Source organism: Cinclus cinclus, chromosome 3, assembly GCF_963662255.1.
Source record: "Cinclus cinclus chromosome 3, bCinCin1.1, whole genome shotgun sequence".
In the NCBI taxonomy this organism is placed as follows: Eukaryota; Metazoa; Chordata; class Aves; order Passeriformes; family Cinclidae; genus Cinclus; species Cinclus cinclus.
Window position 1 is genome coordinate 24,340,125 of NC_085048.1, and position 27,143 is coordinate 24,367,267.

At 35.6% G+C, this 27,143-nt stretch overlaps 1 protein-coding gene across 2 annotated transcripts in view; it reads right to left on the reverse strand.

Moving 5' to 3' along the window:
* The window catches only part of COL21A1 (collagen type XXI alpha 1 chain), a 64,688-nt gene that overhangs the window by 13,193 nt on the left and 24,352 nt on the right, over positions 1-27,143 (reverse strand). For both annotated transcript variants that reach the window (XM_062488558.1, XM_062488557.1), the window contains 8 exons: positions 26,407-26,460; positions 24,049-24,102; positions 23,121-23,174; positions 21,550-21,603; positions 21,417-21,470; positions 18,770-18,823; positions 3,323-3,367; positions 2,929-2,982 (listed from right to left, as the gene is read on the reverse strand). In XM_062488558.1, coding sequence (XP_062344542.1) covers positions 2,929-2,982; positions 3,323-3,367; positions 18,770-18,823; positions 21,417-21,470; positions 21,550-21,603; positions 23,121-23,174; positions 24,049-24,102; positions 26,407-26,460 — 423 coding nt within the window. The remainder of the gene's footprint in view (positions 1-2,928; positions 2,983-3,322; positions 3,368-18,769; positions 18,824-21,416; positions 21,471-21,549; positions 21,604-23,120; positions 23,175-24,048; positions 24,103-26,406; positions 26,461-27,143) is intronic.

Here is a 27,143-nt window from a genome sequence, read left to right on the forward strand (position 1 = left end):
AAAGATTAATACAAATTAACCACAGATTAAGTCATGTTTCTTGCCTGCTTTATGATAAGAAAATACTGGTCACCAAAACTTTCCCTCAGTAAATATAGCAATCTAATCTTTAGGCCACAGACAATCTTACCACCTTGCTAGATCATTTCTAGTGAAACCCACATCAGTCTTTGGGTTACAGAAGTGGCATATGCTCACTAAAAATGTCCCTCATTTATTTTATCTTATACAAAGCAGAAACATTGTATGTACAGAATCAGAACAGCTTTTTTAAATGTTATTTAATTAAATCAGTTGTGTGTATATATCCACACTGACCTGCAAGCATACAACAGAGAAGGCAAATGAGAAAATACATTTAGTGTAATTAAAGGTCGATAATACATATGCAGGAAAAGGAGAAATAAGATCAATTTTTTTCTGGCTTCCTTTCTTGCACTTTCATTACCAGGCCATATTTAACTTGTTTTGTCTACAAATTTACACGGAGACTACTAAATGAAATCAGCACAATGCAAGAAAGAAACTTTCATATGCAATCTAGGAAAAGCTTGTGAATATAATCTGAAAACTATATAAAATTATAGTTATATAAAATTATAGAGGAGAATGTCCTGAAGAAAAATACAGAACAATTCAAGGACATAAAATGTAGCATTATTGTCCTATTTTCCAGAGCTGACATTATATGTCAGGTAAATTAATAAATTGCTGGTGTTGGCAATGCAATAGGTATAGTCATTACTGAAGAAGAACTTGTTACTGAAAAATTTTCCCAAGCTATTAATAGACTATCTACAAGCTTTCCATCTATGTTTTCTGGAAGAAACATATTCAGTGTGACTAATACAAGGAAAATCCCACTATCTTTTCTGGTTTAAATTCCCTAACGCCATATAACATATTCAGATATTCCATGCATCAATCTCCTATTTAATTTATCAGGTGACAAATAATACATTATATGAATTGACAGGAAAGAGGAATAAATTATTTTCAAGTATATCATGAACCAGATGTTATTTATCAGAAGAAAATGTGAAGAAAATGTGGTAGGTGAGTTAAATATGAGAAGTCTGGAATCCCACAAGGCTTTATTGGAGTTGATGATATAGCCTTCTCTCTGGCATTTTTGTTCAACTTTTCTCCGAAAGAAATGGGGAAAAAAATTCCAGTAACAGGCAATAAAAATAAATAGGAGGCACAGGTGAGAGAACAAATGTTCATGTGTTAACTAAGAGTAGGGACATTTGAACTTCTAGTTCAGGCAGTGTTTCATCCAAATTTGATCTGGACAACTGCAATAACTGGTTGTCAAGGAAATCTATTTTCTCCACACATGTGTAGGAGGTAGCTGGAAAAGTCCTCTAAGTTTATGAAAAGAAAATGAACCAGTGTACAGTCTTTATACAAAAAAAGGCTTTCTGACAAGTGTGATGTAGTGACTGTGCCTGTGATAATCAGAAAAGGAAGAGATGCTGTTTGGATAGGGGGTAAGTAACGTATAGTAAACTCTAAATGTACTGGATGACAAAGTAGCCCAGAATTTTTAAAATCCCCAACTAATTTCAATTCTGTCTCCAACAAAAGCTGCATCAGTTGAGGAGAGGAGAGGAGAGGAGAGGAGAGGAGAGGAGAGGAGAGGAGAGGAGAGGAGAGGAGAGGAGAGGAGAGGAGAGGAGAGGAGAGGAGAGGAGAGGAGAGGAGAGGAGAGGAGAGGAGAGGAGAGGAGAGGAGAGGAGAGGAGAGGAGAGGAGAGGAGAGGAGAGGAGAGGAAGGCAGAAAGGGGAAAGGGGAAAGGGGAAAGGGGAAAGGGGAAAGGGGAAAGGGGAAAGGGGAAAGGGGAAAGGGGAAAGGGAGCCATACCATGAGGAACACTCCAGCACACCAGTATATAAATGATGTTAGGTTAGTAGTTACTTTCACACCCAGGTGGCTAATTTGGCATGCAGTGACATGTAATTATGCAAGACTGCACATACCAAGATGGCCAAACATACGTGTTGTTAACCTCCATCCACACAAGGATCCTTTTCAGAACAGGGAACACTGCAGTGGGATGTAAACCCAAGTAATTTTGGTATCAGGGTCTGACCTTACGCACTCTAGAAGATGGTAATCTTAGCTAGGATGTTAAAGAAATTCATTAAGAAAGACAGAGGATTAAAAGATCCACATTGTGATCCTTCCAGATTGAGATCCCTGGCATCCTTTTCCTTCAAGGTTTCTGTCATCCAACCAAGTGAGGCACAAGCCATCACAACACCCCTGCAGTCACTGAAAGTGGGAAAGAATGGTCCCTAAAAAGATTATTCCTTTAATGCAAGGAAAGGTAGGTACTAAAATGGTCTTAACAGTGCCACAGTACTGACAATTGAGAAATTATTATCAAGGTGCTTCTAGAGAACCACTGAGTATTCTGTATTTGTCCTTGAAGATAAAAATATGTACTACTTCTACTTTAAACACTACAAAGTGATATCAGAACCCCCTTTGTCTATCAAAATGGATGAAAACCAGCCTGACTACTGTATGTCAAGGAGAAGTACACTGATGATGATTTTCATAGGGAAAGAAAAGACAGGAGAGCTATATCATGAGACAAGTCATTAAACTGAAAAATATGATCTCTTAAGAACCATCAAAATCCAAAAACCAATAAAAAAGTACTCTCACCTTTTTTCAAAATATTCAGAAGCTTAAAGTAACAGCAAGGGTAACAGAAAAAAAAAACATTTCACAGCTTTCAGCCAAAATTTCCACACTGCAAATATGTCACGGAGCTAAAAACTTATATTAGGCATAGCCTTGTCTTTCCAACTTGCAAATGTTAGTTTGCTCCTGTGTTTGCCATTGCATGTTTGTTTATGACAAGCAAAGAATGAAAACACCACAATTATTTGTTTAAAACACAATTTTGAAACTTACAGTATCTCCTGGAGACCCTTTTGCTCCTGGTTGACCTGGTGGTCCAATTTCACCCTGTATTTTTTACATAAAGAGAAAAATGCTGTGACTAATGCATGTATACTTAACATGTTTTATATATCTTCTTTATGCAGATTTAGTTAGTTAAAATTGTTTCTCAATGTATTATGAAACTAGCATGGTTCCTATTAAACTATTCATTCCTTCTGGAATAGTTGAAACAAAAATGTAATAAGAGATTTTTAAACATGACATGAATTGTCTCCATTCTTTTACAGCATGATTTGATGTCATAAATCCCTACCATGAAAACTCTTCTCTAAGCCTGAAGTCTTAGCTCAGAATGGGTATATATAGTATAGGTTTTAACTGTGTTTTGAATAACTAATAGTACCTTTTGTCCTTTTGCTCCTTGATTTCCAGGAATTCCAGGAATTCCCTGAAACAGAAAAAGAAAACCTTTTAAATATATGGAATAATTTCACCATTAATTTTTTAGCATTTGACCAAATGATTTGGGTCATGGGCATGGACATGGGCAAACATGGGCAGGGACAAACATAACATAACATAACATAACATAACATAACATAACATAACATAACATACATAACATAACATAACATAACATAACATAACATAACATACAACAAAAAAAATACAAAACCAAAATAAAACCCAACAACAACAAAAAAAACAAACCCCCTCAAGAATAATAAAATCCCTCAAAGCACGAAAACCTCATAGGAGAAACAGCTGGAAACATGCAGACTACTCTAGGGATACAGTAAAACACTAATGTTGAATTGTTCCCCACCACTTTTGTTGCAGGAGTCCACCTCTACTGCTTAGCAGGCTCACATGCTCTTGACTTGCCCCAAAACCCTGACTGACACATGGAAAGAAGCCACTTTAAATTATCTATAAGATTTCCCACATAAGTTAAAGCAAAAGCCCTGGTCAATGAGACCATCAGCATGACAGATTGTATTATCTAACAGTGGCTTTAAAGAGACAGATATAGTTTTTATTGATGAATACTAGCTTCCACCTTCATAAATACTTGAAGATCTCTGCCATTTCCTCAGCATCATTGCTCATTCAGCTCTACAGTATATCTCACCTTTTTCTAACAGTGATCATTTAACTGAACATGATTCAGATTCTGTTAAAACAGAACACTGTAAATGCTTAATGCAGAAGTCTACAATCAATCAGTCTATTTTTTCTCTCAAGTAAAAACTATTCAAATTTGTTGGACAGACAATGTTCCTATTTGTACCATAACTCATCTGCAGCAAGAATTTGGCTTACAGACTTTATATTTTAATCTAATATTGAAAATAACATGTTCCATGAAGACAAGAAGACTGTTCTAAACACCACTGAAACAAATGAATTCTATGGGAAAAAATAACTTGAATGTAATAGTTTCCCTATGGATTACATCTGTGCAAAGGACAGTTCCATTGTTTTGTAGTTTACACCCGCTTTTAGCAAATAATGACCCCACCAAGCAGAAACAGTTCATTGGACAATGGCATATGAGTTAACAATTGCATCCTGAGCATTTTACAGACCATCAAAAATACAATGTATTTATCATTAAAGGAAGAGATCATATAATGCAATAAAAAGAACTTGAAAATAATGCCTCATACTGAGACTTCCACTCACTTTATCTTACATAACTCTTAACTTTTGTCTAAAATTTTCCTAAAACTTTTGCACAAATACAGAGATGGAAAATAGGGCATGTTTGTCACCACATTTAGGAACTTCCAGACCTATCTATGGCTTGTCAATAAAATTAATATAATTGCAACATTTAATAATGTACTTACTTATTTCAGTAGCTGTAAAATATAAAACCAAATTATGAGTGTTTGTATCTGGTATATATACCAGAATGTAATATATGCTGAAAAAATACCACTAGGCAGCAACCTTCTTGTCCTGAATATACCAGAGATTTCCAGTTACATTTCTAAGCAATTTGGAGGGCTCAGAGAAGACAGCTGCACACCCAACAAATTATTTACCATGATAAAAGCATTTGTAGAAGAAGAAACACAATGTCCTGCTGAGTTGTGTTGATATTTCTTGGTCAAAATAAATTGCTAGTACACAACATTTAATTTTATATCAGTGGCAAAGAAAGATTAAACTCCAAGAACAACAATTGTAAAACTAAGTTATATTTCCTTCCTTTCCCCACCCCCCTCCACCTTTTTTTCCCTTTCTTACTGATTCTGCACTACTGAGGTATGTCCTTTAGTCAGTGAGAGCTGGTCTAGATCCTAAAAATTCTTATGGCTCATTAACATTCACTCAGCTAAGAATTAATATATCACTTATTCTGATGTGAGTGATTTCCAGAGTACATGGGGTGGAGATTTTCATTACTCTCCACATGTAGGTTGGCACAAAAGGAGAATGAAGTTGCTAATTTAGTCATAAAGAATGAGTTATTTTTCTGTGTAGCTTCCATGGTTAAGTAATTACAAAGACTAATTTCTGTAGGATCAGACCCAGAATACCTAAAAAATTAGGATTGGTTGCCTTGTCATTATCTATCTCAATTTATTACTTGCATTTACATGGATAACCTCTGGTTATGCCAATTGGAATTATCTGCACTTTCTCAGAAGACAGAGCATCTTGATATCTAAAAGGTAGTTTAGCTATCAAGAGTTTCTTGCCTGACTTCTAAGTCAAAAGCCAAATCAAGCTTTGCAAATGTGTCTTGCTCCCAAACAGAAATTTCATTCGCAATACAAATCCTTAGAATCAGAGCATCTTTTTTTTTTTCAGTCCCAAGAGTAATAAAACATTTTGAATAGGAAGTTATGTTCAATAAGATGACATAACACTAACTAAACTGTCAAAGAAACCTCACCTTAATTATCAAAAAATGCATTCTAACTTTAAAGTATGAGGCAAAGCAATTAGTTTTGCTCCATTTGTAAGACAATTATTTTTTTAAAGATTATATTGCAACTAAAATTATCAAAAATGCCTGCGTTTAATCAAAACTTAATATGAAACACATTCATCATGCAATTTTTCTGACACTAAGGGAAAAACAATGTTTGGAACTGCTACAAATGGGAAAACTGCCACCCACTGGGAGTAATAGAATCAGTTCTGTGAGATAGCTCATGATTCACTGGCCTATAAAAAAAAAACAAAACAAAAAACAACTGCCTTTGGGGATGTCCTTTTCAAAGCTATCAAGCACATTTTGTTCATGTAAAATATGAAAAGGAGTTGCAATTCTAAAGTTTCTTTTTCCTTGTCTTTCCATAAAATGCAAGCATGTTAAATGGTTTGTATATATCACATATGCAGTTATACTACCAACAGAAAGTAGCATTACATTTCTAGCCAGTATATCTAAAAATCAAACCAGCTATTGTGCTTTACTGATTTCTGTCCTTGTATGAGTTGGAGAATTTCTATACTTCTGAATCAGTTAACTTGTTCCCCTTTTCCTTTCACATCAAGCTTCATGTAAGGTTTACTCAGTATTCCTTCGTATTTAAAAATTAAATTAATCGCAAGTACTGCCTCAGTCCTTTCAGCATAATCAATATGAATTCATCAAATACCTTCACTTCATTCCAATGCCTTCCTCCATGATTTGAAATTTTCCCTTAAATGGGAAGTCTTCCCTTACCCCATAAAAGCCTGTAATATTCATTATTTTAGCCTTAATCAGCAAGTACTATAATCACATGAAATGTAAAGCCAGTGAGATAGTAGGAAATCTAATTCCTTGGTTTAAAATCATGTTTATTCTAAAAATTCTCAACTGCAGTTTTATCACGTACTGCTGAGTTTGTGTGTAGAAACCAATGTTATCATGTACCTGCCTGGCAGCTAACCAAGATTTTTGGAGATTGGGTAAGGACTGCTGTCTGTATTTTTCATTCAGCCTCTCTTGCTTGTTTAATTATTTTTCTTCTACCCTTTCTCACCTATGCCTACCTAGAAGCCTGTCAGCTTTCTAAGGTCTGGTTAGGCCTGGGAAGGCTTTGCAGGGCAACCCCAGGACCTAAAGTGACACATGAATGCCATGTAGAAAATTGAAGTAATCTCTAGTGTCACTGACAGTGCTGTGGGATAGAAGATCCACCCTTTGAAATAGATGTCACTCTGCTCTAAAAACTGTGTTGTGCATGCCAGACGCTGCAGCTGTCCTCAGACAACTCCAATGGCTCTTGGTGGCCATGCCCAGGCAGCCAAATCCCACACACCTTGATGTCTACTTCTGCCTCACTATCATTGCAAAATGAAGCTCATCTTGGTATGCAACCAAATCCCTGGATGCACTCTTCCTTGGCTGCAGCCTGCACAGCTGGGACTTCAGAACACCCAAAAGCATTAATTTGTTTCTGTTGTGATGATGAACCTCAATTATGACGGTTATAAAATTCTGCATAAATATTTTATTTTATTCCAGTTTCAGCAATTCAAATAAATCATCCATTCTTTGATAATATCTGGCAAATAAAATGGATTTAACTGTAATAGAATGGATTTAACTGTAAGAGGAAAATGTTTTCACAATCTCTGGAAAAATTTTCTTGTAGTTTTCATTAATCATGAGGTATCTATTTTTGGTTTGGATTATATTAAACAGATGGACTTTCTTCCATGCAGTCCCACAAAAAAATCCATTAAGGAAATTGCCTGGGGCTTTATATAGAGTTTAACTAGATGTAAGCATTTTTACTTAAGACATAAGCTAGATTTTTCAAAATATTTCCTACTTTTTCTAGCTAGTACCAGGATTACTTGCATCCCACTCATGGTTAACTTTATGCTTGCAAACATCAGAAGAAACCATGCAGAAGACCTATTTTTTTAGAACAAAACAAAGCCTATTTTAGTCTTAAAATGAGTATATATTAGCTCACTTCTATTCTTTATTTTCTGCTACTGTCTTCAATATTTCCCATTTCTTCAGTGCCTGGTAGGACAGGACACCCTGCTATGGAAAGTACTATTTTCCCTATTAAAGTAGGAATTTCTAGGCTACCGGTAACATATCCATAATCATAAAATTTTACCTCTTCCCTGGAAGATGTGAAATTAAATAGTATTTCCAAAAGCTCTTCTTTTATGATCAAACTGCTTTGCAGTCAATTCCCCAAGCAGATGTAGAGAAGAACTTCAGTATAATTGTCTTTATTATCTTATTTTCTTCTGATAAAAAGATGGTTTTCTAGCATATATGGGTTTTCTGATTTATGTTTCAATCAAATGGTTCCTTCCTTGCAATTCTGATTCTGGGAAGACCCTAAGGGGTCTTACATAAATTGCAGCAATAGAACAAGATACACCAAAAAGATCTATCTATCTATCTATCTATCTATCTATCTATCTATCTATCTATCTATGTATCTATCTCTCCACATATTCCCATGATCTCTTTAAACACCAGGAAAACACAACTCTTCATGTATTACTGATACTTACTTGAAAAAGCCTACTTGATGATGCATAAGAGATTTACTGGAGACATGCAAAAAAGTACAATCCAAGCCATAATTTGGATGAAAGTACAACAACCAAAACACTTTTTAAAAGATTATAGCAAATCCTTCATAATCCTAATAAAATGAAAGAGACAAACCAAATTGGAATAATGTACAAAACTGGAAAAGAAATTCAATGAAGCAGAATATGCTATTACTGAATAGCTTCAATTGATGAAAGAAAATAAAAAAGGCTACATGCAAAGAAGCATTCCCACAGACATAATGACTATCCACCATACTAGCAGAGCAGCTTTTAATTAAATTCAGGAAAGGAAAAAGCTTTACCAAGATCTTTGTAGTTATAAGACCACTGTTTTCAAACACTTTTTTGGCAAATCAGTTATTAGCAATAAAACACACATGTTAAATGTGGAACAGAGTGACCCCTATTGCATTGCCAACAACACGGACCTTGGAAAACTATAATCTAAAAGCTGGAAATGCTAATAGAAAATGAAAACACTGTATATAATCTTGTCACAGGATGAAACTGGTGCCACTCTTGTTTCTTGTAAACATCCCTCAAAAGTATAAGATCATCAGACCTGCCAAATCTTCATGGATCCAAAGGTGGGCAGACAAAATTGAACTCCCAGCCCTGCAGGTGACACCACGTGCCCTCCCTCTGCCTATCGTGCCAGCACCAGCCTTAGAGACTGAAAACCAACCTCCAATCAGTCAGAAATCTTACAGACTTCTAAGGTCTGACATTTAAACACACTGATACTCCAGCACTTACAAGCCTTCAAAATGCTTTAAAATTTCCCCACCACTTTTCCTTGCGGAGAAAAAAATTTGAGGGTTGCAGCACTTGGGCAGCTTGCACACATAAGACAGGGCAGGCTGAGGCCAGCAGAGCCTCCCCAAAGGGCACTGGCTGCTGCTCTGCTCCTTACACCCAACACAGAACCAAAGAGCTCTGTCCTCACAGGTCACCCTGATGCAGATGGACAGAGTTTTCAGCCTCATTTTTTTGTCCCATAGTAAGGAACCAGTCAGTTAAATTAGCAGTGAGTAAGTTTAACAACAAATCATGCTTTTTTGTTTTTTGCGTGTTTTTTTTTTTTAATATGGTGGATTCTGAGAAACTGATCACAGAACACAGCAAAAAAACCAGTAAAACTGTGTTCCAAAAGGGATTGTAAAATTCCTACAGAACTGGTCCATTGCTGGCTATTAAGCAGGATGGGTCAGCCTGAATTTTTGGCTAAGAAAGTCCCAAAGCTCTGACAGAGAGAATCTGGCAGTAAATAATAGGTGAAAAAAAAATAAATAATTTTCTATACAGCCCTATCCATTCCCAAAGAAAAAGTTCTGTGACATTTCTTTTAGTCCAAGTCTGTTTGGCAGTTGTTACCTGTATAAGAAATAGCTAAGAAAAATTGGAACAAAGGCTGGGACCAAACCCTTCCAGAGCACAAAGAAAGAAAGTGACACCTTGACTCCCTCAGCAATCATTAAGGCTAAATTTGATTACTAAAACTTACTACTCTAGCAAAAACTAATTTGCACAGTAAGAGGCAAAGGTTGCTTTTTAAAATGGTTTAATAATATTAGCAGATATATTAGTTATATCTTGCAAATTGATTTAAATTCACTGTGATTAAAGATCATGGTGTTTTGTTTAATTCTGTTTTGTTATGTTATGGATCAGAAACCAGACTGTATTCCGACAAAACTTTCCATAGCTTCAATTCACAGTAATTTTAGTATGGAAGGATTAAAAAAAAGAAAATGCTTACTGTGACAAATTTCCCCAAATTTTCTAAAACTATATTTACTTCAGTGTCTGCGCTTGAGTATCAGGTTCTCAATTTCATGTTTAAAGCTCTTTGTGGACAGGAATAATGCAGTGCTATTGATCAAGAAGGTCACACAGAAGTTACAGCCCAACCACCACTTGAACACAAAACTAACAAAGAAGCCCTGCTACAAGTTGTTTGTTTTTCTCTTGTGTCTTTTCTGCAGGGCTTCAACTAAAATAACTTTAATTAATCCAAATATCTAAACTGTCTAAAACAGGTAAAACAAAAATTACCCCTTCTATTTGAGATGCGTATTTAATGATGAGTTGAATGCAGACTCCAGTTTCACTGTAGAAAAAAATCATATCAAAAAACAGACTAAATATAGACTCATACTTGACTATATGAGGTGAAATGAAAACCATTCTGGGTAATTCCCAGAATGCAGGCTGTAGATCTGATACCTGACACAGCACTTGGAGGTAGATACAGCTGGAGTGCTTTGTATCACCACCCTGACCACACTTCTCAAGGAAGCTCTAATCAGACCTTCTGAGGACTCAGGTACGACAATTTTTTTCTCTGTCTTCTCCCATGTTGAAGAAGGATGACTAACAAGAAAACTAGCTACACTATTACTACTCTGTTGAAGTTGGATCAGAGGTAAGCAAGTCAAACCTCCTTCTTGTAAACATCTTTCTATTTGTGGTTAAGTAACTTACCATAAACATGTTGTGAAGCATAGAATTGAACAGCAATGTGCAAACGAAACCAACTGAAATAATATACATTTTATGTCTGCTACATTGTAACTCAGTGTCTTCCTCATTCATACTCTACTCTCTATGTTTGGTTTCTAAGTATAGCAATTAGCTGGGGGAAGTTTCTGTTGGTCTCCAGAGTCACTAGAAATTCCATCAGATATTTACCTAAGTCAAAAAATGTTAAGAAAATTGTATGGCAAGAATAAAAGAAGATGTTATCCTTTAAAATTAATCAGCATATGTGAAACAATGATTACTAGAAGTATAAACATCAACTTTCCTGGCACTAACAGGTCAGATGCCAGACCAATATACAATAAAAACCAGTACAAACATTCTCTTCAAGCTTTTCCTCCATCAGAAAAGCCCCTCTTAGCTGAATGAAATTAGCACACACATCCAGGAATGCTCGAAATATTACTGCTGGCATCAGGTGGATCCAAAAGAATGCAAATGAGTCCTTCTTTAAATATCACATGTCCAAGGAAGGGAATGTTGAGCACTTGGGTATACTTATGGTATTCCATAAGTACAATGGTAATCCATTGTACCATTTAACTTTCAGGATCTTTATTAGTTATTTTCAGCAGGTTGAACTAACCAGTTACAGGCCCACACACACACTGTATTGATTTAATTCTTTAATTTAAGCTAATTCAACAACTCCACTTTTAACTGATACTTGAGAATAAAGAAATTTCCGATAAAGAATACAGGATCAATTTAAAGTTGTATGGATGTGTCCATTCAACTTCTCAAAATTGTATATTTGATCAAGTCCAGTGATTTTTTAGAATGTCTTTTTTTTCCAAGAAATAGTACTTTAAGTAATATACTTGAAATATATCAGTACATCATTTGCTCAAAGGAACAAAAACAATTAATCAGAAATGATTTTGAAAGATCAGTTGTAGTAAACCGATGATTTCTTACTTAAAAACACATCATCATATTGCATAGCTATAATGTTAAAATACCAAAAGACCCAATTTCTATGGAAAAACCCACTGCAATATTAATGCCAAGAAAATACAGTTTCTGCTACTGAGAAAAAAGGCAGTGATGTTTGCAAGCATATGCATAACACAGTCTCTGCAATTTCCTAAATGCCCAAGCATTTAAATAGGCAAACATTTATAAGTACTTTTGGGGAATATTACCATGAATACTACAAGGGGAATATTACCATTCATTACATGTTGGATGTGTAATGAATACATCCATACCATCAAATAAATTCACTGTTAGTTTCAAAACAGATCCCTAGACTCCCTCTAAGCCAAACTGAAAATATGACAGCTAAAGGCTCAAGATACAGATCATCATTCCCTCAGGGGGAAAAAACACAGGTGGAACAACATGTGTCTTACTCTAGACAGAATAAGCTCATGCCAAAGCACTTCATCTAGCAATTAAAGTTCACTTTCTAGTACCAATAACCAAGATGAAAAATATCGAGCTTAAAATCTCTATGTGATCGTTTCCAAAAATACCCCCTATTATTTTAATGCATTGGAGAAATCAGACTCTTCAGAAGAGCCTGTGGTCTTGTGTATAAACAGGTCTAGCTCATTGGAATTAGCCATGGAATTCAAATAAATCATCACTACTCCTAATTGTGTGCTTAGAAGCCAGTTACTGCACCCTTTAACAAAGCTGCCTTCAAGTGTCCTCAATGCAGAACAATTCTTTCTGAATCATACTGTTTTAACACTCATTCTCAGTTTATAAAATATTAACAAATTATTAAAAGAGATTTTAACAAATTATAAGCACCTGTTTATTAGAACAGAGCTCATCAAGTCAGTAGAAAGATTTTAAATTGTTACAACACATTTGCTAGAGATATTTCTATTTCTATGTTCACAAAACAGCAGCAGTAAGAGAGGAATGCTGGTGTCTAACTTGTATCAGCATATGAATTAGTAAAAAATGTGGATAGCCATAAAAAGGTCACTACAGCATACAAGCAGAAAACAGAGCACCCTGAGTACCATATATAACTATTTATAGCATGTGCCATTCAAGTCCACAATGGGCTTACAACTAGAGCTCCTTTCATATTTCCTTACAACTTTTAAGAATTTCCCTTTGTTAACACTGCATTATAAAACAGTCTTAAAGAAATGTTAGCAGGGCATGCCATGTCTTCTCTACACGATTTTCCAAAATTATCAAATTTTAAATGGCATTAGTTAAAAAAAATAATAAAAAATATATCCCCAATACTCAGTAGACAAAATCAGGACAAAAAGGTATTATAATTATAGAAAAATAATATATTAATAGAATTGCACTCTATGAGAAAATAAATTTAAAAATTAGAAAACATGATGAACAGGCAGAAAGTGTGAATTAGTTGGGAGAGAACTGTTAGCTTTACAACTTAGACAAGCAGGCATTATTTTCCAAGCTACATTAGGTTAGTGGGTCCAAGTTTATTACAGCATTTATTGTGGCCCCTGTCCAGGCTGAATTCAATGGGAATCTTTCCATTGACTTGAATACGCTTTGGATCAGCAACTATGTTGTCGTGTCTTGTAACATCTTTGCCAACTGGGAATAATAAAGTAATTCACATTAGCCGGCCTGAAGTTCCAGAAGAGATTTAATTACCTTTTTCATTACAGCATTATTCTCATATTTAACTTCTTAACAGCAATTAACTCTTCTGTAATTATAGTATGGAATTAATTTAGTTAAAATAACTTGTCAGTCAGAATGAAGATAACCTAGGCTGAAAATAAAGTCTGCTCAAAATACATACAGCTACCTAGAAGTTATACTTGACAGAAAAACCTGCATTCAGTGTAAACAGCGTGTTTGAGCTTACAGCACTACGTAATTAACAAATGATTGCAGTCAAAGCTGCCATCTCCCCCTTTCTCTAGTGAGAACAAAACTAACAACATCTGCTACGTAGCTCAAGCACTCAGAATGTCATCAGCAAAACTCTGCCCTGTGTACTTCAACAATTTAGATATTAGAAGAAGGAATAAAGAAACGATACCAAAAAGTGCATTCACCTAACCAAACCTACTTGTAAAGAAATAATGATGCATGGCAAATGCCTACAAAAACCAACACTATCAGCTATTTATGTATTAAAAAGTCATCCCACCCAAATAGCAATTTCATTTTTTTATTTACAGATAGAAGTCCAAATTTTCAGAAAGAAATAGATGCTCTTTTGAGACCCGCAAGATGTCATTTGCAGAGAAAATGTTAGTCTTTACTTTGCTTATGACTGTAATGCTGGTGCCTTTGAAATGCAGGCCATCAGAACTCACGTCCTACTATAAGGCATCTCAGACAAGTACAAAACCATGAAAGTCAGATCAGAAATTAATACTTCTGATAGATTCACACCAACCACTTTGTTGAGTCTCCTGATCACTTTTCTCTTAAAAATCTGACAGGAAATAATTTCTTCTTTACAGACTACTTACAAAGACAGTGTTATTTTATAGCAGGGCATAATTTATGGTGATATAAAATCTGAAAGAGTAGTTAGTGCTCTATGGAATATTTCCACAAGTAATAAATTCACACAACACATGATCTTTTGAACACTGGAAATACAACAGGATCTTTATGCTTTAAACTATGAAGAGACTAAGAGTAGAAACACAATAATCAGATTAGGTGGATAAAAAATAAAGTAATACTTTCAGAAAGGAATTTTTTTCACAAGGTCTACTGCACAGATATACAATAGAGGTCTTAGGTTTGCTTTTATCCTAAGTACTTTATAACTCAGTGTGTAAATTCCAATACGAGATACAAATGTTGAGTAAATGGCATCTTAGTACCTAAAATTGGTACAAACCAACAAAACATCAACATAAGGAGCATCAAGCAAAACTTTACATGACACAGAGAGGAAAATAATAGCAACAAAAAAAAGCCAAACTTTGTCTGCATATTACTATTATTACTAAGTCAGGACTGTTCTTTCCTTTTTTCCTGTTTCTATTCATATCAGCATAGCTATTAGATGCAGTAGAATTACATTAATTTTATATTTGCTTTCCAAACATACAGGATATCTGGCTATACCAGTTTTGTTTTCAGGATTTCTGCATTATGAAGACAATACAACTTCTTCTGTACCATGTGTATTTTGAACATGTTTCAAGAAGAATTCTGCTACCATTTCCTAGCATAAAACACACATTTATTTTCAGAGAATGAATTGATCTATATCTGGCATTCCTGACGGAGTTATGAAAGATCAACGTGCAAACCAGGAGTATAGGTACAACAGTGGGAATCAGGTCAGAAGCTGAAAGTCATGTTATGCTTCTATCCCTGGCACAAATAAGGCCACATCTGAGGTCTTGCAATGTGACCTGAATATTGAGACAAAACTCTACCATTTTAAGTGTTTGCAGATGTATTTCTGAAAAATATGATTTCTGGAGAGTAAACATGAGCAGTTGCAAATGCTCAGACATATTACTTGTGGCAGGACAGCATATGTTAGGCCTAGAAGAGTGCTATAAATGTCCTGCCAGCTTTACCCACAAGCACTCACTTTAGAGTTCCCATCTGCATAATTGCAAACACAAGGAGCTTCGACTGAAACCCAATTCTGAAAAACCTTACCTGTGTTGAAAAGGACAGTCAGGCTGAAATTGAGCTCAAATAAATCTTGATTTATTCTATAGACATTTTGTTCCTCAAGAAAATGTATTTATCAAAACAGCCTGTCATCAGCAAGATAGATGACTAGCCCTTGAACTACTTAAGTGACAGCATGGCCTGTTTTTGTCATCAGGAAAATGAGCTTGATTACTACCTTTACCAAATCCTAAATTATTCTGTCCATACTCTCACATGTCATACTACAGAGTGGGTAGAACTGGGAGAGTCTGGTTAACTGAAGCTCCAAATAGTACTACCGAGGGAAATCAAACACATCTTTTGAAATCATTTACTTATCGTTACAACCTACTTTTTCTGTTTGTAACTTTGGGGATTAGTAACAGTATTAATATACCAGAAAGTGCTCTGTCCAGAAAATAACCACACATCTCAAAGGCTAGAGGCAATGGGAGTCCACCTGTGCTCTCCATTCTAGACAGCTGCTCCTAAGATGTTTGTTGTCTCAAGATGCATTCATTTCACAACCATGTTCTTGTTATTTGTTAAAGCAAGAAAGATCATAAGATGACTATTTTTAAAATCATCAACTTAACAAATTAAGCCATATCTAACACTAATGTGGCTCAATGAAACAAAGGCTGTCTGCCTGTATGTTGTGGGGGGGGGGGGGGGGGTATCCACACAATATGCTGAGCTGTCCCAGGGCCACAGCTGCATGTGGCTGGTTAATGATAAAAAGTCATCCAGCTTCAACTGTGTTGAAGTCATCCAGCTTCAGCTTCACCAAGGCTTGTCCTGTGCTTAGGCTGCCTATTTGGCTGTCCCAGGGATGGCACAGCACAGTTCAGTCCCTCCCTTCCACACCAGTGCTCTTATATTAGAGTATCCTACCTGAGAAGTTTACACTGAGTTCCACAGCAGGGGAGCTGAGAGATTGCACTAACACATTATATTTCAAATGCACTTTGGGGAAACCACAGAAACAACACAAGCAGTAAGTTGCACAAGACATCACTCACAGCACCCAAAATCCAGCTCACTTTCCAATAGGTGAAAGGAAAGCCAATTACCCTCTACTTGAATAGAGGAACCCATATATCTCACAGCTGAGGATAGTTTTCATTTTCTACAACCCAAACACATTTCCACCACATTTCTGCACTGAACTGCTCTGCTCTTTGCTCCTCCTCCAGGCCCTAAATAGATGGGAGCACTGTGTTTACTCATGCAGGATGGTGCTAAATCAGCAGTAGAGGCAGATGAGCAGGGATCATTCAGTGTCTTACATTCCCTAATGGTGACCTAGAGGCAATTTCGTGGTGACCGTGTAGACTTTCTAATCTTCAGAACCTCCACTGATTATAAATGAAGCATACAATGAAATTCAGCTTTCTCTATTAAGATTGTTTAATTTTTTTTTATTTATTTATATTTTGGAAGTCTCCCTCTATAGTATTTTGCAGTGATTTTAAAAGACTTAGTATTTTTAACATCTTAAATCTACCACTTCATATCCCTTTAAGGCAAAATTATGGGAATTTAGAGATGAGTTTACACGTCTGTTTAAAATGTTGTAATCATGAAGCATTTACATTAACTTCAAATCAAGATATACTTCATTAGTAGATACATATAGTTCATACTTAACAAATGCCATCACACTAAAAGGAGAGCTGTTAAAGTATTAAATATTTAGTTTTTTCTAGGTCAGAAATGCCCTTTCCCTTCCATTTTTTAGATTAATTTTTTAAAAAATCACAATGACCAACTAACGTTTCCAAAAATGAAGAGGCTTGGGACAATAATAGAACTCATTTTTATCTCAGCACATTTGTTACGGTGTACCAACTTACAATATACCAAAATCCTGTCACTTGTATTTTATATTTAATTAACATTCATTTTTAGTCTTTCTTACATATGAAGACACCACAGACTGTAAAAGGTTAAAACATGTCAAGTTGTTTGGGGGAGAAAGAGAGGAAAAAGTAAAGCGAAGGGAGGAATTATGTGTGTTTTTCACTTAAGTCAGATAAGTGAGAAGAAAGTCTCTTGGGCATGATTTCTCAGTGTTATGCAGTCTACTCAAAATATTTTAGAAGGTTTTGGTGAATGGAAAAAAATTAAATTAAAAACTTTCAGAATTTTTCAGCTGGAAGTTTTCAACTCCTTATTTCCATCTCCTTACAATCAAAACTTTCTATCAGATTTCAGCACCATGTGACTCAGACTGCCTCCCGTTACATTCAATATCACAAAATTTCTCACTGTATAAAGCTGTATCTCCTTGTCTTACAATTCAAAATGTAATTCAGAAAATCTGTAAGGCAATGCTCCACCAACTGAGCTCTGTTTACTGCTCTTGGCCTGCAGAAGAACTGCTGATGGTTTGAAGACAGCTGGCTGTCTCTGAGCACTCAAAGCTGCAACCTTGGCTCCTGTGCTTCAAGCAGTCTGCTGGCCTGGAAGAGCCAAACCAGGAAACAAGGAGGACAAGCCCAACTATCAGATATTAAGAGGAGGTAAAATGAGCTGCCCAAATACTTGTAGAGGAACAATGTCTTTGGAAACAAGCAAAGCAAAAATGAAGCAGCATGGTCCCCAGCTAAGCAAGAACAGAGATGCAGAAAATATGGTGGTGAAAGAAGATGAAAGGAAGTAAAAGGTCGGTAAAACTGGGCAAAGGGAAGACAGTGGTACATAGTGAAAAATACTTTAAAAGTATGATTAACAAGTATCTGAAAGAAGATACATCATGTAGCAGAAATGAGAGTCATACCCATCCAGAATCCTTCCTCAAGTAAGTAATTATTAATATCTAACTATACTACAACAGTAGAAACAGGACAGAAATCAATAATGAGACAATTTTATGCCATACACACACACACACACATATATATATAAGTATATACAACAGCAATATGGTGAAGAATCTTTTCTGTTAAGGCATCTTTGACTTTAAGGGTTTGTTTATTTCTTTTAATTAAATCAAATTTAAAGATGAACACCAGAAAATAAACAAGCACTTTTTAAAAAATGGACATATCAACCAATCCAAATAAACATAAATTAAACATGAAGTATATTAGCTATTAACTAAAAAAAAAAAAAATACTAAACCAAACAAAACTAACAAATCAGTACATAAGGATATGTCAGCAATTTAACCACTTACAGGCTCTCCTCTATGTCCTTCTAGGCCTGGAGATCCAGGCTGCCCAACTTCTCCCTTTAAAATAAAAAATGTCTTAAGAAAACAATCTTTTTTGCATAATAAAAGAATTATTTTAAATAGTAAATAACATTTTAATCTAAATAAAATTTCAAACCAATACTCATTGAGACTTCACCAAACAAACATCTCTGAATAATTTAAGACACATTAAGAAGTGTCATCAATCCAGTATTTCCTCATGTTGTGTCTGACAGATATCAAACAGTTTGCAAAAAGAGATGAGAGAAAATTTTCTTTTCACTCAGAACAGCAATTTCTGGTAGAAAAAGATGCATAAAACAATAACAGACTTACTGCCTAATTGTTAGTATAAATAATAGTATGAAAAAATATTTCAAACTACTTCAGAATACAGCAGTACCACAAATGATCAAATATTTATCAAAGTATGTATGATACTAAAGTATTCTGAAAATTTGAATAATTCCAGAAATAAAAGCACATTTAAACAGGCAAAGACATATATGTTTATAGATACACACACACACACACACACACACACACACATAAAATAATCTGTCACTAATTAACTTAAAATTCTAAAAGCTGGACTTGAAGCAACAATAGGGAGCATCTGGGTTTCAAGCCATGTTTTTTCCACATTCCTTCCCAAAATGAATATTGTAAAAAACCAGGAAAGCTCCAACAAAAATTTCCTTCAAAGACAGCCTGTTTGTTACTGTTCTGAATTTGATTACAGACGCAGAATGAAGCACTGTTTTATAGCAAGCAGATGTTGAAGTCAGGGTAACAAAATGTTTGAATGAAAAATATGGCTTCTATTAACTATCATATTGTAAAATTAATAAAACCTAATGAGCACATCATTTTTTTGGTACTACAATAATAAGGAAAATAGTCCAGAAAATGTCTTTCAGTTTAAATGTACACACATTCACACAATATGCTGAATTCTCTGTATATTGCCTACGAGCAAAAAACATATGAAAGTAATCTCCAAAATCATGCTTTAGCAACACAATGTTTCACTCTAAATTGCCACCAGTGACAGTTAGAATTTCATGTTAATGTTAACTGTGTCTATTACCTGTTCATGTTATCAAATATCAGAGAAGAAAAAAATCTAATATCTAATTTTTGCCTACATTCTGAAGTATGAGAAAAGGAATTTCTCCTCCAATTTAGCAATATAAGTGTATTTGTGTACAAATATATATATATATATATATATATATATATATATATATATGTATGTGTGTGTGTGTGTGTGTATGTAATATAAGGGAGGATTCATTTGAAATAAATTCCTGGAGGCAACCAAGCTTGTATCACATTTAACAGAAATCTCGTCTGCACAATTGATGGAGAATTGATTCTGATTGATTGATTGAGCTGACCAGACACCAGGAGTTGAATTCCACTACCCACACACAGACATTTGGTCATATTTGAAATACTCAATGGTATCTTGTCTACTCCCACTCCAGAAAGGCATTGTCTTTCCACAGGACTTATGTCATATATTTCAGCTCCCTGAGGATGGTTCAGACACTAATGCACTTCAAGTGCACCAGGGGCTTTTTATGTGCACAACTGAACTCATACCTATGACTCTGCCTTCTCTGAGTTGCATTACTCTCCAGACTCCACTGGCTTTACCCTGGATCCACCTCATTGACAGCTGCTGCCTGGAAGGTTTTAGGTCTCTCAGAGGTCTTGTGTTATATGTCCTTGCTGCAGCAGCTGTCACAGATATGCCAGCTACATCCCCAACTGACCTAGACAAACATGGTCACAAAATAGAAGATCTGGATCTCCCACTACAGAAATATCGATTTAGACAAATGCACTCAGAAGTACACTTGCATTTTTGGACACTGAATTAACATTAATCTTGAGCAGCCCTAGATAATTCTGTTATTATTTAAAAAAAATCCTTACAGGAACAAAGCTACTGTTGAAAAACTTCTTTAGATGAATTCAACTGAGCATTTAAATCACATATTATTAAAAACTTTTCCCCTGTGAAATCTTTTCTATATTTTTCCCTGTGAACTTAAAACTGAAGTCTATGTTTTCATAAATTAGAACAGTGCAAACAACAACTTGGCAATCAAAACGTCCAAGTAGTTCACAGACTGCAATGCACTACAGAAACACCAGATCCTGTTGCCTTTTCTACAGCAGACACATACTTAGTTGACTTGACAAACTGTTCTACATTGAATACAAACAGCACTCCATAGTGAAGAGAATAAAAACACCTAATGCAATAGTGAAGGTACTTTCCCCTAATTTTCCAGTAGCTCCCTTCAAAAGCACTTATGTTCTCCAGTGTATGCTTGTATATAAATCTCTTCAACAGAATCATAGGTTTAGAGAAACACAAAAGGATAAGGGACATAAAGTATAAACAATCTCTAATGATCACTAACACATTCTTAATAAAAGCTTTGCTTCTGCTCACAGAACAATTGAAAACAATAAAGTCTGCCCATTGCTGCAGTAAATTTCCACACCTCCCAGTAACATTATTTTGATTTCCAGTAATATTCCATAGAATAAATTTGGTATGTTTACACCGCAAGCAATGCTACTGAAGATTTTAATATACATTTCTACATACCTTGAAGCCAGGACTGCCCGGTAATCCATCTTTCCCATTTCTGCCAGGGTCTCCCTGTGGCAACATTTAACACTTATCAGCAGGTAAATTAACAAGCAAAAGCTAATTGACAAATTGTCTTCAGAAAACTTACAGATCGACCGGGAATTCCTGGAAACCCTGTATCACCCTTCTCTCCTTTTGAACCCTGCGAGAAACAAGCGGAAAGTAAGTAGTGCTCAATGTTCATGATACAAATTCAATATATTTAACCAACAATTCATATATGTCATTTCTTATTTTGAAAAATTACAGAAGATCTGCTTCTTTCTTAATTCAGGCGGTTTTCAATTAATAATTACAACCCCAGTACATAAACAAAAATATTCTTCAAACTACAGAAATGCTAACACAGACTCTCTTTCAAATTGCTTAAAATTCTAGACTATGAGTCTAAACACATGAAGAAAATATAAGGCCAGGAGAAAATATAGCTGTTAACACTGGATGGCCAAACTATACTCTCTGTTTTATCTAAATTACAGATTAAAACATCCCTCTTCCCATCTGCTATCAGCCTCAATCCTTTCATGTGCTCCTATCCTCTCTCCCCTAATTCCTCTCCCTCTCTTTTGCTTGGTTATACGAGCATCTGTATTAAAAAGCATAGACTTCTTTGCAATATAACTATTATATATGCCCTGTATATGGTGTGCTACCCCATAGACATTTTACAAAAAATACATGCATTTTGTGCTATGTGAAAATTAAGTACACCAATCCACACGCAGAATGAAAAGGTTCTCAAAATATCCAAATAAGCAGAGCGTGAATTTGACATTACTAAGTGTAAATACATCCAGTAAAAGCAGCGAACATTTTTCAGAGCAGTAAATAAAGAATTACATTTCCTGTGTATATGCATGTTATAAAAATACTAATTATGTTGTCTTGGGGTTTCCATGCCCAGGCTCCCAGTGGGAATGCGTAGCTCCATGAGGGAGGCTGGGGCTGCCCTGGTCGGACGCAGCTGGTTCCAGCTGGATCCAACCACGAGTGGGGAATGTGTTTAACAAGGGACAGACACATGACACCAGGACACCAACAAAAGAAGGTAAGATGAGAAAAGTGACAGCTCTGCAAACACCAAGAAGAGGGAGCTGGAGCAGAGATTCATTCCCCTGTAGTCTTTGGAGGGAGACATGGTGGAGCTGTGGTGGCCAAGGTGCAGCCCATGGAGAATCCATGCAAGACCAGGTTTGTCCTGAAGGTCTACAGCCCATGGGAAGGACCTGCCCTGGAGCAGGGGAGGAGTGGGAGGAGGAAGAGGAGGGAGAAGCTAATAAAGACCATCCTAGCTTGCTCTCCACTTCCTATCCCATGAAAGAGGGAAGTTGAGCCTGGGAAGAGGCAGGGTGGAGGAGAAGGGGGTTTCGTTGTTTGTTTTGTTTCTTTTTTTCTCACTATCCAAACTTGTTTTAGTTGTGAATAAATTAAATAAATTTTCCCTGAGTAGCCACTGTTTTGCCTGTGACAGAGACTGGCAGGTGATCTCTCTTATCTGGAACATCAAGTTTTTCCATCTTACTTTCTCCCTTGTACTGATGAGAAGGGAGATTGAGAGAGGTGCTTGGGGGTTTGCACCAGGCAGCCAGTCTAGGTGACCCCATCACAGATACCAATAGCTTTAATTTTGCTTTAATTTATGCTTATAAAGTCACTTGCCTTTTTTCCATATATTCCTGGGACTCCTGGATCTCCTTTAGGACCTCGTTCTCCCTAGACAAAATGTATGTGAGCAAGTTAATTTCTAAAATAGAAGTAGTTACATAAAGGTATATATATATATATATATATATATATATATATATATATATATAAAGTATACATGTATAGCAGGCACAAAGAAGTCAAAGTGCTCCATATGATAGAGAAGACATGCCCAAGACTTAAATCCAAATCCTGAATTTGCCCAGCTTTCCTAGAGGAGAAGGCCAGAATGTCCAACACTGATGGTGAGACAATCCACAGCTCACAGGCTTAAGGCTTCTACTTTCTATAGAAGGCACTTTGTGATACTCACTGTTTCAATACAGGTAGGAACCTAAATGATAATTCAGCTCCTTGAAAAGGGCTGGACTTCTCTGAAGACCTTATTTGAAGAGTTAAAAATACAAATTTGGAAAAACTAAGTGGCAAATTCAGTTGAGTACTAACATAGAAGAGCAAAAATTATGGGGAAAATTGTTTTGGGGAGCACATAAATGAACTAAGTTCACTGTAATAGATCAGAACTGTTCTTCAAAATTCTGTCACTCAAGTCGAATGACAAGAAAGCAGCATAATTGTTTGTATTTTTTTAAAAACATTATTTGTAATGAAGAATCCTCTTAGTAGTAGTAAAATCATATTAATAGGAAATCCCATACAGCAAAAGAGAAATTAAATAACATGGTTTCTATATTTTGATATCTATGTAATTAAGTTCTACAGCATGTATCTTTCCTAAATATTACCTTCATATCTATTCATTTTGAGCAATTCATCAAATGCTCTGAAATAGTATTGCATATAGACTTGTTTACCCTTTAAATTAAACTACAGGGCAAGCTGAAACACAGAAATATTGTAACAAGAAATATTTAATTTCAACCTTTGGTGCTGGCATCCCATGTAATCCAGGAAAACCAGGTAGTCCACTGTCACCCTGAAACAGCAAACATATTTTAAATCCTTGTATCAAAGTAGTGGTAATACACTACAACATTATTGCAGTATACATTATCTTGTGATGAACGAATAGTGGAAAGATGTAAGGTATCACTGTATCAACTTCATAATATTGGTATGAAGATTGATAGTAGGTTTTTTTATCTTTAAACAAAATTTATTACATAAAGGAAACACCTTAATCACTAAATTTTAGACTACATTTATGGAAATCATTCAGTAAGTCTTATGGAGGTTCAGTAGCAGCAATTTATGACCTTATGAAATTTCCTACCAGCTTACTCTGGATGAGCGAAGTATTAAAAAGTAAGATATTAAGTACCCGCTCTAAAAAAGAAACTAAATTAAACCAAGATGCACATATGAAACAGCTTTGGCAATTTGACAAATGAGTTCCCATTTCAGAGGAAGAAAGAATCCACTTAGGTAAAAGCAGCTGGCAATTGAAAAGAAAAGGCAAAATACCAGTTCTTTTTATTGTTCTCAGAGGTGTCAGGTATCAGGAATTCCAAATTTTTGCTGTTGGTACTGAAGATATTTAACTGACAATTTGTCTGCAAGTTCCCTTGAGCAATAACAACAAAATCCTAAATTACAACTTGTCACTACTTGACTTGAAATGATAAAACCCATCCTAGTTGCTTGGTTTAGTAGACTACTTCACATGAGGAAACAGCTAATCACAAAATCATTTTTGGACAATTAGAATGTTTTCTTTCTGTTAATACCTACTTTTATATTGAACAATATAATTCAATTTGTTTAATAAATTTCAATCAGATAGAAGGAATGGTAAACTATGCTTAGAAAGTTATTTCATGTAATATTTCAAATTCTAAGACAAGGGTTAAACCAGGACAACATGTCTCAGTGCTGCTTATCAAAGCCATTCATGCCTAAGCAGATTTGGAAAGATCTGTCATGTATTTGCAGTAGGCAGGAACATGACCACAGGAATGACAGCTTGTGGGTTAATACTATCACAATATCTCTCAACAAACAAATATGGAGTTCAAGAATCAGCCAAGGTTATAAAATTAACACTTCATGCATCCATTGCTTCTTCTTAATGAAAAAGAGTGGAGTCTTGATTTCCACTCAGAAGTGGTGGCTCAATTATTGGATAAACTAAAACATTTGGAAATTAAAACAATTTTAAATTAGACATTAGAGAAACTACAATTAATGCATGAAATAAAGAGATGAAAATTTGGGTACAATTTCCAGGAAAAATTTCTAATGGCAAGACCTATTTTACAATAGAAATGTTGTCTAAAATAGTGGTGGAAGCCCTATTTCTTGGCACATTTGAAACAAGGCTAGACTGAGAAATAGGAAATATTTTATCTGCCACAACCCTGCACTGTGAGGCAATAATAGTTTTTCAGCAGCAGCATTCTAATTTCTACACGCAGCCCAACACTGACTGATTGATTAGATTAACTTCTAAAATCAATTAGATAGAGATGAATAAAGCACAGAACACATAAGTAATTTTTCAGCTCTAACCATGAATTTGAGAATCCCACCAAACAGTGATGAATTTAACTACATGCTTATTGGGAACTTCAGAAAGAAATTCTAAGATCTGTTGGAAAACAAGTGCTTGTTTTATGGAAAGGGCTATGAAGTTTTAATGAATTAAAACCAAAATAACTGTCACCACAATCAGCTTAGAACTTTTCTAAGCACAGGGCAGAAATGTGAGAGAAGGCCATGGGCAGTTTATTCACTGTGTATACAGAAGATCCAGAGTCAGTTTATCCTGATTACCAGAGGACAGTTACATATAAGCTCCCTGTCACATCTGTCTGTATCTCCAAGCTACTGGCTAGCCCTCAGATAGAATTTTCCACAAGAAGTTTTGGCTTCAATTAGTCAGGTTTTTTTGATTAAAAAGTACCATCCAGGAATTCCTACCTAAGTCATCTGGATACTCACTTAAAGAGAAAAAGGGTGAAAAGAGTTTAAAAGAAAGCATCCTGACAGATGTCTGTACTGTGCTTCCAGGTACCCATACTTAGACACACTTTCTAAGTTTAGGTTATTCAGTGAAATAAAGTTATTACTGGCAGTGCTAAAGCTCTAAAAACTTTATTTAATAAAGAGGGCCAGATTCAGAATTTAAATTTAGGATTCTTAGTTCTTCCTTATTACCCTTTTAGCAAACAATTCTCACAGAACATTCGTGAAAATATTGATATGATTACCTATTAAACCAAAAATATTAAAGATAAGAGTAAAAGCTTTTTATCTATTTTTCTTGTTTGGGTTCTTTTACCTTTGCCCCATCTTTTCCTGGTTCTCCCTTGATACCTGGCAAGCCACGAGGTCCCTATATTGAGAAAGAAAAAGCTTAAATACATAATACAATCTGATACAGAATTAGACACAGAAATGTGACACAACATGGGCCAGAGACAGATGTGTCACCTGCCTGATTCTAACATTTTGGTGACTGGACACAAAAGCAGAACTAAGAGTAATGTGTACCCAGCATGGATGAACATGGCACACTATCATAATCCATGGCTGAGGACTACTGAATCAAGACCACCCCAAGAAAAAAAAGAATGTCACACAGCCATACTAGCCTGTTCAAAATGTGAGCCCAGAGATGCTCCTTTCAATAACCCATCAGACAGCCTCCACATATGCCTTTTTGCAGGCTTGCTCCTGGCCCCAGCAGGCTCTCAGATATTTAATTCCACAAATGAGTAAATCCTTGACTATCATTCACATTGGATCATGCCACAAGTAAAACACAGCACAGGTTTCCAACTCAGTAAGTACTACTAAATTAATACAACAAAGAAAAAGAATTCCCGTCCATCAATCTGGGCTTTATGTGAAAACCTGGATGTGTGAATTGTGGGCAATCTATCACCATGACAAGACTTCAGATCACTTCTAGTGATTCACAGAAAAATTGAAGAAACTACTGTTTGGCTTCTGGATCATGACAAAATGTCTAAGATGCAGGTGAGTCCATCTTCTAGAGCTTTACCTAGCACTGCT